This window comes from Drosophila biarmipes, chromosome 3R (assembly GCF_025231255.1).
Source record: "Drosophila biarmipes strain raj3 chromosome 3R, RU_DBia_V1.1, whole genome shotgun sequence".
Taxonomy (NCBI): domain Eukaryota; kingdom Metazoa; phylum Arthropoda; class Insecta; order Diptera; family Drosophilidae; genus Drosophila; species Drosophila biarmipes.
The window spans coordinates 25202838-25215789 of NC_066616.1; the positions used below are offsets into that span (position 1 = coordinate 25202838).

At 43.9% G+C, this 12952-nt stretch overlaps 4 protein-coding genes across 9 annotated transcripts in view; 2 read left to right on the forward strand and 2 right to left on the reverse strand.

The window, feature by feature from the left end:
* The window catches only part of LOC108024573 (ankyrin repeat domain-containing protein 50), a 28668-nt gene extending 27015 nt beyond the window's left edge, over positions 1-1653 (forward strand). The window contains exon 6 of the mRNA XM_017094570.3: positions 10-1653. Coding sequence (XP_016950059.1) covers positions 10-193 — 184 coding nt within the window. The 3' untranslated portion in view covers positions 194-1653. The remainder of the gene's footprint in view (positions 1-9) is intronic.
* On the reverse strand, positions 1355-3501 carry LOC108024575 (protein C12orf4 homolog). Its single transcript, XM_017094571.3, has 3 exons — positions 3225-3501; positions 1868-3167; positions 1355-1811 (listed from the first exon to the last, which is right to left on the reverse strand). Exons 1-3 carry the CDS (start codon positions 3409-3411, stop codon positions 1691-1693), a joined length of 1608 nt encoding a protein of 535 aa, XP_016950060.1. The 5' UTR covers positions 3412-3501; the 3' UTR covers positions 1355-1690.
* A 458-nt stretch (positions 3502-3959) lies between these two features.
* LOC108024707 (heterogeneous nuclear ribonucleoprotein A1) lies at positions 3960-10055 on the reverse strand. Of its 5 annotated transcripts, none has more exons than XM_017094797.3 (6): positions 9892-10054; positions 8768-9245; positions 6930-7117; positions 6573-6864; positions 6169-6259; positions 3960-4259 (listed from the first exon to the last, which is right to left on the reverse strand). In XM_017094797.3, exons 1-5 carry the CDS (start codon positions 9946-9948, stop codon positions 6186-6188), a joined length of 1089 nt encoding a protein of 362 aa, XP_016950286.1. In that variant the 5' UTR covers positions 9949-10054; the 3' UTR covers positions 3960-4259; positions 6169-6185. The 5 variants fall into 5 exon arrangements, with proteins under 5 accessions (XP_016950286.1, XP_016950285.1, XP_016950287.1 ...); XM_017094796.3 differs by lacking the exon at positions 3960-4259 and adding an exon at positions 4637-5777 and having other exon boundaries at positions 9892-10053; XM_017094798.3 differs by lacking the exons at positions 3960-4259; positions 9892-10054 and adding exons at positions 4637-5777; positions 9407-9573.
* Positions 10056-10397: 342 nt separating this feature from the next.
* Positions 10398-12337, forward strand: LOC108024673 (zinc finger protein 330 homolog). 2 transcript variants are annotated; one of them, XM_017094743.3, is made up of 3 exons: positions 10398-10956; positions 11334-11847; positions 11920-12337. In XM_017094743.3, the coding sequence occupies exons 1-2, from the start codon at positions 10465-10467 to the stop codon at positions 11796-11798; spliced, it is 957 nt and encodes a 318-aa protein (XP_016950232.1). In that variant the 5' UTR covers positions 10398-10464; the 3' UTR covers positions 11799-11847; positions 11920-12337. The 2 variants fall into 2 exon arrangements, with proteins under 2 accessions (XP_016950232.1, XP_016950230.1); XM_017094741.3 differs by lacking the exon at positions 11920-12337 and having other exon boundaries at positions 11334-11918.
* Positions 12338-12952: the final 615 nt, after the last annotated feature.

Here is a 12952-nt window from a genome sequence, read left to right on the forward strand (position 1 = left end):
CCCAAAAAGCAAAAGCAAGCGCAGCGGCGTATCCAGTAATCCCGCCATGCGTCTCATTCGTAGCCGCTTCGATGCCGCCTCCCAGTTGATCCGGCGCACCAACAACATACTCTCCTCCAGCAGCAATCAGGGCTCCTCCAGCATTAGCGTCAAGTCAGGCACCTTCCAGTGGCGCAAGGAGAGTCAAATGTAAAGGGGAAACTAAAAGCTTACATTATTAAAAAGTTCCCCCGAAACTCAACCCACATCGACCTACACACCCACTTGCATACTCAACCCTTAAACCATAATTTATTTGAGTTTATATACCTTTGTACTTTTGATAAAGTATTTGTTTTTTGTGATAGTTTCAATTTTAGTAAACTTTATAATCTGTATTCTGATTTAACTAAATATATTTAGGCATACTACCCGTACGAAATAGTTTAAGGCATGCGCCAAGTATTAAGCTAAAGACCCCTAAATAGAATACTTCATTACACTTTTGGCATGCGAATTGTAGCAGATTCTTCTTCAAAGTAGTGAAAAAATTAACGAAATTTAAAAAGAACACGATTGTATACTTAAGAGAGCTCAGACCACAGCACTGTTCTCAGAATTAATTTTAAAGTATTTATTAAATCACCTTGCTTAAGACAGAGCAATGGCTTCTAATTTAACTATGATATAATTTATGCTGGAACCTCTGAAGTTCTGAAAGCCATACTACTCCAATGCGCATTTATTGGCAAACGGCTATAGAAATGTAATTTATTAATACGATCTACTTTTACAATTAATTACGCTGTTTACGTCAATTCTTTAAAATGCAGTACCCCAAAGTACCAAAAAACCATTCTCCTTTTCCCATCATGTGCCTCTGATGGCACCAGAAGATCCCAGAGATACGATATATGTGTATTATATTGCTCGCACCCAAAACTCAAAGCGGTCCGTTCCTGTACCTAAACACTTGTCACTAATTTTATGTAACCCTTAAGCCGGACACACCGATCGAACACACAACCGAAGCATTAATTAAATATTTTCTGAAAATCTACTCTCCCCACTGCAAAGCAGCAAATCACAGACACAGCAGACAACGCACTGGGCTAGATCCAAAATGGAAAATCGAACAAAAAAGTTGAACAGCGAAATGTTAATGAACAGAAAAACAAACAGAACCTAATTAATTGTTAACAAAACCTATGAAATACCGCAGAATACAATTGTTTAGATATACATAAATATATATTTCAAAAGCATATTTACAAGTTAATGATCAGAGTTATTCAAAGTATCATTATTATACTCATAATAGATAACCGAACAGACTAAAATACAATCCGCAGAGGTACACATACTACACGAAAAATGCATGAGGGGTCGAAACCAAAGATAAACATTTACATTTGGAAGTAATATACACATGATACCTATACCTAACATATAACTATATAAATGAGAATATGTACTTATACATCGTAGTGTTGTAGTTTTGAAAAAGGTTGCGATGAATTACTGACAAAAATTGATACAGGAACATTTACAGAAAATTCTGAGTGTGTTGAAGTTAAAGAATAAACAACTTTTTGAGCGAAGCGACGAATAACGAAGCATATACATACATATATAACTCTGAATCCGAATAAACTGTATATTCATACAAATAAATTTAAAGTCTTTCTTTGAGGAATGCGTTCGCTGGGTGCTACTTGCTGGTGTCCACAAGTATTTTGGGATTGGCCACGTGGAAAACACTGGGCACCATGCCCGCCAGAGTGGTGAACAAGCTCTCCGATATGTCATCAGGCAGTAGCAGTTGCAAGGTGCTGAAATGGGCAAACCAATTAAAAACCTTGCAAAATGGAAAACCTAAATAACAAACCTCAGTTCAGCTCCTCCCCAAGAGGCAGATTCTATCATGAATCCCTTGGCACACTTAAAGACCAGCTCTGCTCTGCGGATGCACCACTGCACGGTCATGTCCTCGCTCATCTCGTGGCGCAGCAGAGCCGGAATGGTCAGAGTGGTTATGTCATGCCTGCTGGCTGTCTTCAGTATGTTCCTCAGTCCCAAGATCACCGGGTGCCGCGAGTTGATCTCACTGGGGCTGTTGATGGGTTCGTCCGAAATCAGATGGAAAATCACATGGGTTTGCGAGAGATTCGAGTGCTTGGTAATGAAGAAGTCACCCGTTTTCAGTCTGGGCACGCCCTTCTTGGTCGGCGAGGACGTGGCACTGCCCTCGGCACTACTGTTGCTATTGCTGCTGCCACTCGAATCCCCTGTGCTTAGACTCTTAATCTGCTTCTCGATCTTCTCCAGCTGCACATCGATTTGCTCAAAGTGAAATTCGGTGGATTTGTTCGCATTCTTGATGATATTCTTGTTGGCCTGGGCCTGAATCGAAGGGGTCAGCACGACGACGCCGCACAGGGAACTGGAGTACAATCCCAGAGCCATGTTCAGACCATTAAGACTCTCTTCGGCGTGCAGTGGACTACAGAGCTCCGTGACATTGGCGCTGAGGATGCGTATGTTGTGCATGTGCTTCAGCTGGGAGCCCAGGTGGATGGTGAAGCTCTCCTCCATCGATGGCTGCTGCGAGACGAACATGGATGAGCGGTTGCCCAGAGGCGTGGCCACTGGAGATGCTTGGAACATCTGACTGACTTGGCTGGTGATCCAATCCCGGTACTCATTCTTCTGATGACCCATCATCGCCTCCAGCTCCGACTCGTAACGCTTGCGCACGAAATTCTGTGTGGTGTACTGCTGGGCCAGCAGATTGTTGATATCCTCGGAGGTGGTGGTGATGTCCAACTGGTTGATCTGGCTGTCCATCTCCTGCTGCTGCGAGTTATTCAGAGTCTCCACCTCGCTGTCCATGTGCTCGGTCATGTCGGACACGACCTTGGCATATGTTCGCTCCCGCTTGAGGATTTCCTCCAAGGATGAAGAGTGAACCAAGCGGTGAAAACTCTGGGCAAATATATCCGCATCACTGGGACCCACACGATCGGCAAACTGCAGCAGTTCCTCCTTGTACAGTCTCTCCGTGTCCCGCACAATGGCCTCGATGTCCAGTTCCTCGTTGGCCGCCTGATTGAGCAGCTTTTCGGCTTGGTCGTCCAGGAACTTTTGCTGCTCTGTGTCCACGAACTCCTGCAGCTCCCTCTCCAGATCTTTTGGGAATGACAATAAGAGGTGGTTTCTCTACCATAACAGATCTTTGTACTCACTGATATTCTCGTCCAGATACCGCATCATTGGATCCATCTGGGAGGGAGCCATCAACTGGGTCACACACTCCTCCAGATTCTCCTGGTCGAAGGGAAAAGTGATGTCCAGCCGGGAGACGCAGTCTTGGCCTTCATGGTTTTTGTAGTTGTACTCAAACGGCAGCGTGCGAGTGGCAGTGGAGTCCATTTCGGGGCCGTTAGTTGGTGTTTTAGTTAGTTACAGTCATTAATTCGCAAGTTAACGCCCCCTCCCAAAAAGAAATGCAATTAGTATGACCGCACTGCGACCGCTTAAATACACCATGGAAGTTGCTTCCTATAGCAGGGACACAAACCAACATCATTAAAGTACACTGCGCGAAGGTAAGCAAAAACTGTTCTTTTTATTTATTTTCTGGCTCAACTTAAAAGGAATTTTCGATTCTGATACCATTAAAACTTGCTGGCTTAAAAATTCATTAGTTTGCGGCAAAGTGTACTCTAAAATATACAACAAAGGTAAAATAATTAAAGATATTAGAAAGAAATTGCTATAACCTTTTCGAATTAGAATGAACCGTAAAACGCCCTCTTCACTTCAAATATTTTTAAAAAAGTTTTTGAAGATCAGTGCTGTTAGACGCAAAATAAGCTGTTACATTCCCACTGCTAACAAACTGTTATCGTTTCAGGTGTGCACACACTGGCATTTGAATTTCAAAATACCCAAACCGTTGAAAAAAAGACTCTTTAAGGTTGGTTTTCTGTAATATCTTTATTAAAAATTGTAAAAAATTAAAATAAAATAAAAAGTAAACATTACTCGTATATTGACACCGATTCAGAGGGGAACTCGCCCGATCTTCTCCTTGCTCCAGAGCGAAGACCACCTGAAAGTTACAAGGTTTTGGGATCTGCCGAGGATTACTTACCCTTTTTGAGTGGGGGAATCGAGTTCCAGCGACGGGTTCGAAAAAGTGCAGAGAACCTCTTCCGTGGCTGCTTTTAGTAGCGCGGTGGCCGTCTTTCAGCGCTTCGCATACTTTTCACAGCCAACTTGCAACAGAAATTACAATAATATACATGGTTGTAAATGACATGGTTCAGATGGTGATGGTGTGGGCAATTCAAATAAACGGGGAGAAAGAACCTGTTAGGCGAGTAACAAGACAACTCTCGAATGATGTTAATGGCCCGCCCACAACGAACGCTATATGGCTTGAAGAACAAAAATATCTTGGCTGGCTTTTGGACTGGGTCCTACTTGCTTGCTCCTTTTTCTTTACCTCTCCAACATACACATACTGCTCCTCTTCTTTCTGATCGCGATCCTTCTCCTGCCGATGCTGCTACAAAAATAATATACAAAACTACGAGGCTTAGGCTTAGCTAAATAGGTTTTGTTGGGTCGAGGGAGTTTTTTTTACATCAAATTGCTATATACTTGTATATTTTTGAATCTTGTATTTTTTCGCTACATTAAAATGTAAATTTCGTTAAACATAAGTGCGCTGACACCTCAGACAGACTGCTTGCTAAAAGATATAGATTACAATTAAGTTTTGTTTGTTGTTCGGTTACATCTAAACAGCGGGGGATGGGTGAAATCCATGTCGACGCTTACAGAGAAGTCTAAGTATCTAGGTTCCTCCACACAGGGTCAGGTTCGCTTAGAACTTGAACAGTAAAATTATTTAGTCTAGGGCAGCGTGCGGATGGATGCCGAAGATCGCCCCGCACGCTCTACTCGATTTAATTCTATGAGAACTTAGTCTAGTGAAGTCGTAAAATGTAATACATGTTATTTTCTTTTTTAATATTTTGTGTTTTCTGCTCTGATTATCAAAAGTTGCCAGCAGCCGATGAACTGGAGCTGTCTACATATACAAATAAACATATCTCTCGGCTGCCGCCTTGAAGTTTTACATAGCTGATGCATTATTGGCTGGTATAATATAGGTTGATTGTGTGGAGATACAAATGTTTGGCCTGTCGTCGGCTTTTTGCTCTAATTACAATGTTACTTATTATGTTGGTTGGTTGGTTGCTTGGTGGCTACAATGTGAAACAATAGATTACAATTCTATGGGTATTGGATAGTTATCGATGCGCCTCTTAATAATCAATCAATCAAGCAATCAGCTTGTGCAAACACAAATCGAATGGAATCCTGGCCAGCTGCTGTGTACGCGTACTGCCACGCGCTGTGTGCGATCTCTCTGAATGCTTTGTTAGTCTCTTCTGCTTAGCTCACACACTGCTCTGCTCTGTACTGTACTGTACTGGACTGGACTGGTTACTGGTCTGGTCTGGTCTGGCTTGGTACTGATCTCTCTCTGTCTGCTCTAATCCAAGTCTGAACCAAACTCCTCACGACTGCACTGATCCTGATCAATCAATCTGATCTCATCTCATCTCCTCTCTTCTCTGTCATGTTCGGTTTGGTTTTGTGGTGCTCGGAAAACTTCTTAGGTCTATGAACGTGCGTTCATACTCGTTATTGATCATTGAATTGCGTATCGTTTACTTGACTTTGAATTTTGGGCTTATACTGAGCGACTTTTACTTTATCACCTATAAAATGTCGATAAATGAGAAACGTTATTTAAACAATTGGTATGCACAGAAGGGGGTTCTTATTGGTTGATGGGTTGTTGTTCTCTAAATACGTTTTAAGATTAAATACATAGGGTTTAATTAGGTTTTGTTGAGAGTAAGGTGGGTCGGACTGTCTGAGCCGGTATGCTTTTCATCAGTCCCAATATTATGCTGTTACAAACTACCAAAAACAATGCCGATAAGGGCGCTATTTAAAAAGAATCAACAAAAAAAAGAACCATACGTTTGTCAAATCAAACGGAAGGTTAATGGTCATACGGGTTAGATTAGCGTTTGTTGGTTGGTTAATGGTCTGACTTCGCTGGGACTATAGCTAGGTGTTAGTAGTGGTTATGGGATGTCTCACCTCGTCTGGTATCTCTCTCAATATCTGCGGTTGTTGCCACCGTTATTGAAGCCCTGATTGTTGCCGCCATAGCCGCCTTGATTGCCACCGCCTAAAAGAAAACCCAGGATCGTTAGCAAAACATCCACATTCGGTGTCTCACTTGCTCTCAATCTTATATAGACTAAACCACGCCGGTGGCGACTATTCACAAAAAAAAAGTGTAACGTGGCTGCGTGTTAAGCTGTATTGGGGTTATCTTACATACGCTTAACATAGCGATGGCCATCGTCAGTTAATCTCACAGTATTTTTAAAAGCTAACTGCCAAACTCTAACGACGTTCTAACAGTTAGGTGTCAGGGTACTGTGTCTCGTTATCCGGTGGATGGTTCTATCTTGATAGATGGTTCTTCGAATGCTCACCTGCTTTGAAGTTGCCGCCTCCTTGATAAGGTTGCATGCGGTTGTTGTTGAAGTTGCCGCCTCCTCGCTGAGGGCCGCCGCCGTAGTTCTGCTGGTAGCCGCCAAAGTCATTGCCACCACCGTTCCAGTTGGAGCCACCGCCAAAGTTGCCACCACCATTGCCATTGTCCCAGGGGTTGTTGTTGCCCCAGCTGTTGTTGCCACCGCCATAGCCGCCGCCGCCACCGAAGTTGTTGTTGCCCCAGTTGTCGTTGCCTCCGCGGTTGTTGCCCCAGTTGTTACCGCCGCCATTCTGCAATTTTAATTAACCAGCTGTAAAATCACAGTTCGCATGGCCAACCACTTAATGGCACTCACCCAGTTGCCTCCTCCATTCTGGTTGCCGTAGTTGCCACCACCACCGCCCATGTTGCCGCGGTTGCCGCCAGCACGACCTCCCGGGCCACCACGTCCTCCGCCGCCACCGCCTCCCTGCTGGTCATTCTGTTTGGGCAGGGCCTTCTTCACATCCACCATTTTGCCATTGAGCTGATGCTGCTTTTGCACTGCAAAAAGCAAAGGGAGAAATGCTATTAATAGGGTCCAAAAATAAAATGTTCCGGATGGTGCATCCAGATTATAGTGTGCCAAATACTTTTCCATCGTCGGTGCACCGAAAAGCACCAACAACAATAATATAATACTGGCTGGGATTTCATCTTACAGTCGCAAACGCCGCATGAGCACATCAAACATTGCTATGCGGAGCTGGGACTGTGGAGTTGGGACTAAAATTAGAATTCCGGGGGGAGAGATATCTGATGAGTATATAAATTACCTATGAATCTTTATATTCAAGTCCTTACAAACTTTTTATCATTGTAACGAGGCTGCGTGTTACACAGAATTGGTTTACAACATACATTCGCATAACATAGCTTAGCCGACGCTTTGATTTATCTCACAGCGTTTAAAGTAAAACTACCCAGGTGTCTATTTCAAACCTGTCAATTTGTCAGTACTGTGAAGTTAAAAAAGGTCTAAAATAGAAGCTTTTATTAAAATAGGAGTGTGCCAAATACTCTTTCATCGTTGGTGCACAGAAGCAGCACCAACAACAATGATATAATACTGGCTGGGATTTCTTCTTACAGTCGCAAACGCCGCATGAGCTCATCGAACATTGCTATGCGGAGCTGGGACTGTGGATTTCATAACATAATTTAGTTAATGCAATTGTAACGAGGCTGCGTGTTACACTAAATTGGTTTATAATATACATTCGCATAACATAGCTTAGCCGACGCTTTCATTCATCTCACAGCGTTTAAAGGAAAACTATCCAGGCGTCGTTATCAAACCCGTCAATTTGTCAGTACTGTGAAGTTATATAGGGGTCTGTTTTGGTTCATCCAGATGGTGGTGTGCCATATACTCTTTCATCGTTGGTGCACAGAAGCAGCACCAACAACAATGATATAATACTGGCTGGGGTTTCTTCTTACAGTCGCAAACGCCGCATGAGCTCATCGAACATTGCTATGCGGAGCTGGGACTGTGGATCTAATTATCATATCATAATTATGGTAATTTATGGAATTGTAGCGAGGCTGCGTGTTACACTGAACTGGTTTTATAATTTACATTCGCATAACATAGCTTAGCCGACGCTTTGATTTATCTAACAGCGTTTAAAGGAAAACTGCCCGGGCGTTTACAGGAAGCCCGACAATTTGTCAGTACTGTGTGGGCATATAGATGATTAGGGGTTGGTTTAACCTGGAGGCCAATGTGGCACATACATTTTCATCGGCTGCACATACGGGGTGTCCAGCCAACAAAGATATAATACGAGCCGGATTTATCTAACAGTCGCAAACGCCGCAAGAACACATCGAACATTGCTATGCGGAGCTGGGACTGTGGAAAAGGGGTATCTAAAGAGTTTAATATAGGACCGGCATATTTCTGGGATAGTTTTCTTATGATAATGCTTGATATATAATACAAATTATCTTTAAATATTGTACTTTATCAGCTCTGGAACCTTCTAATCTTGTGTAACTGATAATACTTATCATAAATACTATGTAAGCTAGGGATCAGAGATTTTATTGGTCTCTAATGGTACTGTACACATCTTGAGAAGCTTTCTATGTTACTTATTTATCTTATAGCATACTAATGATCATTAGAGGAACAGTCCCTGTACTTACACACAACTTTGTCCACGGGATCGTAGTCGTCGAACTCCACGAAGGCGAATCCTCGCTTCTTGCCCGTCTCCTTGTCCATGACGATGTTGATGTCGACGATGTTGCCGAAGTGCTGGAAGTAGTCCCGGATGCTCTGCTCATCGTGGTCGTCCTTGAGGGCGCCCACAAAAAGTTTCTTTACGGTGGCCCCGGCATTGGGCGAGTCGATGTCCTGGCGCGGCACAGCCCGCTTGGGCTCCACCACGCGGCCGTCGATCTTGTGGGGACGCGACTTCTGCGCCTCGTCGATCATGCTCGAGTGGGAGTAGGTGATGAACCCGAATCCGCGGGAGCGCTTCGTGCGGGGATCCTTCATGACCACCACGTCCACGATGTTGCCCCATTTCTCAAAGTGACCCTTCAGGTTCTCGTCGGTGGTGCGGTAGTCCAGCCCGCCGATGAACAGTTTGCGCATATGCTCCGGCTCAGTGATGGAGTCCTAGGGGAAAATCATTAATTATTGATTTTTTCTATCCGACACCGTGCGACCTAACCTCACTTTCTGCCCCCGAGACACATGCGTAATTTCAAAATGGCGACCGGTGAGGCGAGACACCCGCCCGCATAAGACTAGAAAAACCCCATTTCCGCTCTACTTACATCATCGTGGCCATTGGAGTTGCCGTTCTGGTTCGAGTTGTTCACCATTTCTCACTTGGAGCGTTAAACTAGTCGTAAATAACTAATTTTCCCTTTTGGAAAACGGAGAAAGTGCCTGACACACACACGCGTCGATTGAAAATTTTTTGAAAGTGTGACCGTCTGCGGAGTACCCTCCCAAAGGTGGCGAGACATCGAAGTTGATATCGATGTTACCGGTTAATTGGCTTACGCGTGCCTTACGTTCGCTTACGTTCAAAGACAAAAATACTAAAAAAAATAAGTTCGTGAACCTTACTAATATTCTAAAAGCAGCGTATCATGGTCTTGGACTCGGATAGTTTTAATCCAATAGCCTTCCCCGGCTTAATTAAGTGCCTTTAAAATGTAGCTCTAACACTGCGAATGTATATGCACGCTTAATTTAATAACTATTTTTGAATATAATTCACAAAGCAAATGTAAAGGAATTTGGTGGTACTCACATCGTCATACTGTCCGTTGGAGTTGCGCTTGTGGTTCCAGTTGTCGTGACCGCCCATTGCACTGGTCTACAATGTTATTTTATCTGCACTGAATCTGTTTCTTCCTTGTAAAATTGGAGAAAATATATTCTGTTACTGGCTCCGGCGTATTTTCTTTCTGTTTTAAATATTATTCTACTGACATTAGAGTCCGTGTATATATTTTTGGCCAGGTACCTTAACACAGTGCTTTGGAAATACCCATGAGATTGCTGAAAGGATCACAATTGATAGCACGTTTCCACTGATATTTGAATATAAATTTCCAAAGAAACTGGAATAAACTAAAGTTGAAGAGCCTTTCTAAAAACTCCGACCTCTGCCCACAGTTTGTTATTTATATAAATTATTTTAGCTATTTTAGGTAATCTAGCCATTTTTGCCTCCATCTGGCAACCCTTCTACGGTTAAGTATACCGACTTTCTCAAAAATACCAGCTTGAATTGGAGCTTTTTTGGTATTTTTCGCCGGGCCTACTAAAGTGTGCGCACACGTAAGAAATTAAGTTTTTTGTTTTTATTAACTTCTTTAAAATGCCGAAAAAGAAGACCGGCCAGCGCAAGAAGGCCGAGAAGCAGAAGCTGCGGCTCAAGGAGATTCGCAGCCGGGAGGTGTCCTTGGCGGATGTGCCCTGCAACGCGCCCATGGAGTGCGACAAGTGCGAGAAGAAACAAAAGTCTCGAGCCTTCTGCTACTTCTGCCAAAGTCTGCAGAGACTGCCGATTTGCGCCCAGTGCGGCAAGATCAAGTGCATGCTGAAGACGGGTGACTGTGTGGTGAAGCACCCCGGAGTCTACACCACTGGACTGGGCATGGTGGGGGCCATCTGCGACTTCTGCGAGGCCTGGGTCTGCCACGGACGCAAGTGCCTCCAGAACCACGCCTGCACGTGTCCGCTGCAGAATGCCACCTGCCTGGAGTGCGAGCGCGGTGTGTGGGAGCACGGCGGCCGCATCTTCAAGTGCTCCTTCTGCAACGGATTCCTGTGCGAGGACGACCAGTTCGAGCACCAGGCCAGCTGTCAGGTGGGTACACCCAGTATCGTCCTCATTGGAGGTCATGGTCAGGTCATAACTACCTTTCCGGTTTTGACTTTAAATCTAACTTCACAACTATAAAAAAGATATGTAAATATATTTCTATGCTCTTCATTACCACCCACTCAAGTGAAGAAACCATTCTTGTCCTACTTTCTTCCGAATTTGATAAAAATCAAAAGAAATTTTATATCACTTAGTCAATAATACCAATCATAACTAACTATTTTAACAGCCAATCATACTTTCTATCAATTTATCCCTTATGTCTCTGTTTTCAGTCGGTCCCAACACCTTTTCCCAGTTAATTATAGTCTAAACTATTGTTTTACCCTCACTAATTCCCTCTTCAATTCCAATTCCAGGTGCTGGAGTCGGAGAACTACAAGTGCCAGTCGTGCAACAAGCTGGGCCAGTACTCCTGCCTGCGCTGCAAGACCTGCTACTGCGAGGATCATGTGCGCCGCAAGGGATTCAAGTACGACAAGAACAAGGCCATTCCGTGCCCCAAGTGCAACTACGACACCTCGGTGACCAAGGACCTCAGCATGTCCACGCGTTCGCACAAGTTTGGGCGCCAACAACAGGGCGGCAACAGCGACGACGAGGAGGGCTACGGCGGCTACTTCGGAGCCAGTGGCAGTGGAGGTGGCTACTATGGTGGTGCGGCCAGTGGTGGCTACTCCTACGGCGACGATGATGATGAGGATGAGTCCGATGATGATTACGAGGATGAGAGCGATGAGGACGACGATGATGATGAGGAGGAGGAGGACGAGACCACGGAAAGTGAGCCGGAGAAGGACACCGACAAAAAGGCCAGCAAATAGGGCTGAATTGTTTATACATATATACATGGCCTTTTGTTAGATCCACCAAGTGAGTGAGTTCTGGGCTGTGCACTCGTTGCTCTCAATGTAATAGTGAAATAAATTCTTTGTCAAATTGTAGAGCTACAAGTTCTGTAAAATGCAACAAGCTGCAAGTGGGCTGTGCTCCGAAGACGGAAGGTAAATGTGCCAACGAGTTCGGCATAAAATTCCTGGTGGCAGGATAACTGGGGAGCCAAGGGTGCGGATTGGGAACGGGCAGAGAGGAGCAATGCCAGCCCATACGCATACGATGATGGCGATGCCAACGGCTCTGCCAGCGCCGACTTCTCTGTTGATAGACTCATCCATCTCCAATCCACTTACGAGCGCAAATATTTACACAATTTACTCGAAAACGGAGGTATGAGCATATAATATTTCCAAAAACGATGGCAAACACACCACACACACCAAGGGAGACACGCACTTCGGCATTTGGGAATGTTTGGCAGTTTGGCAGAGCGGAACAGCAACAGCAACGGGATGGGATGGGATGGGATGTGGGTTCGGGTTGGAGCAGACCCATCATCAGGCCGAAACATTTTAGGCATTGCAAATCAATGAGCGGCCTGATGGAAGGGAGGAGCATAGTTCTTCTGCATATGAATGAAATCATATGTGGCGTTACTTATGTAGGGGAGTCCTCTGCGAGGATGTGGACGGGAGGGGAATGGAAATGGGAGTGGATGGAAGTGGCAGTGGGTGAGTGGCAGGCAAATCAACTGTGTACATAATACAGATTAGTGTGAGAGGATGTGGAATGCACATACAGCTGTGGTCAAAACAATAGCGATGCGAATGCAATATGTAAACTACATAAGTGATATAATGTTTGGAGATTAAGGCATCAAATGGGAAGAGTGACTGGCATTTTTTGGAATTTGTAACTATTATTTTTTAAGAAAATGTATCATCATCTAAATATACATTTAACCTTTAATACATGTAAACAATTTATGGACTTTAAAAAGTTTTTAAAATATAATATGGCTTAACCATTATTCAAACACAATGGAATTTATTTCAATACATAATAAAGAGTTAAAAAAATATTTTTAAAACCCCTTGAAAATATGGGATCTTTAATATTTTTATTTTGTTTATATAAATTC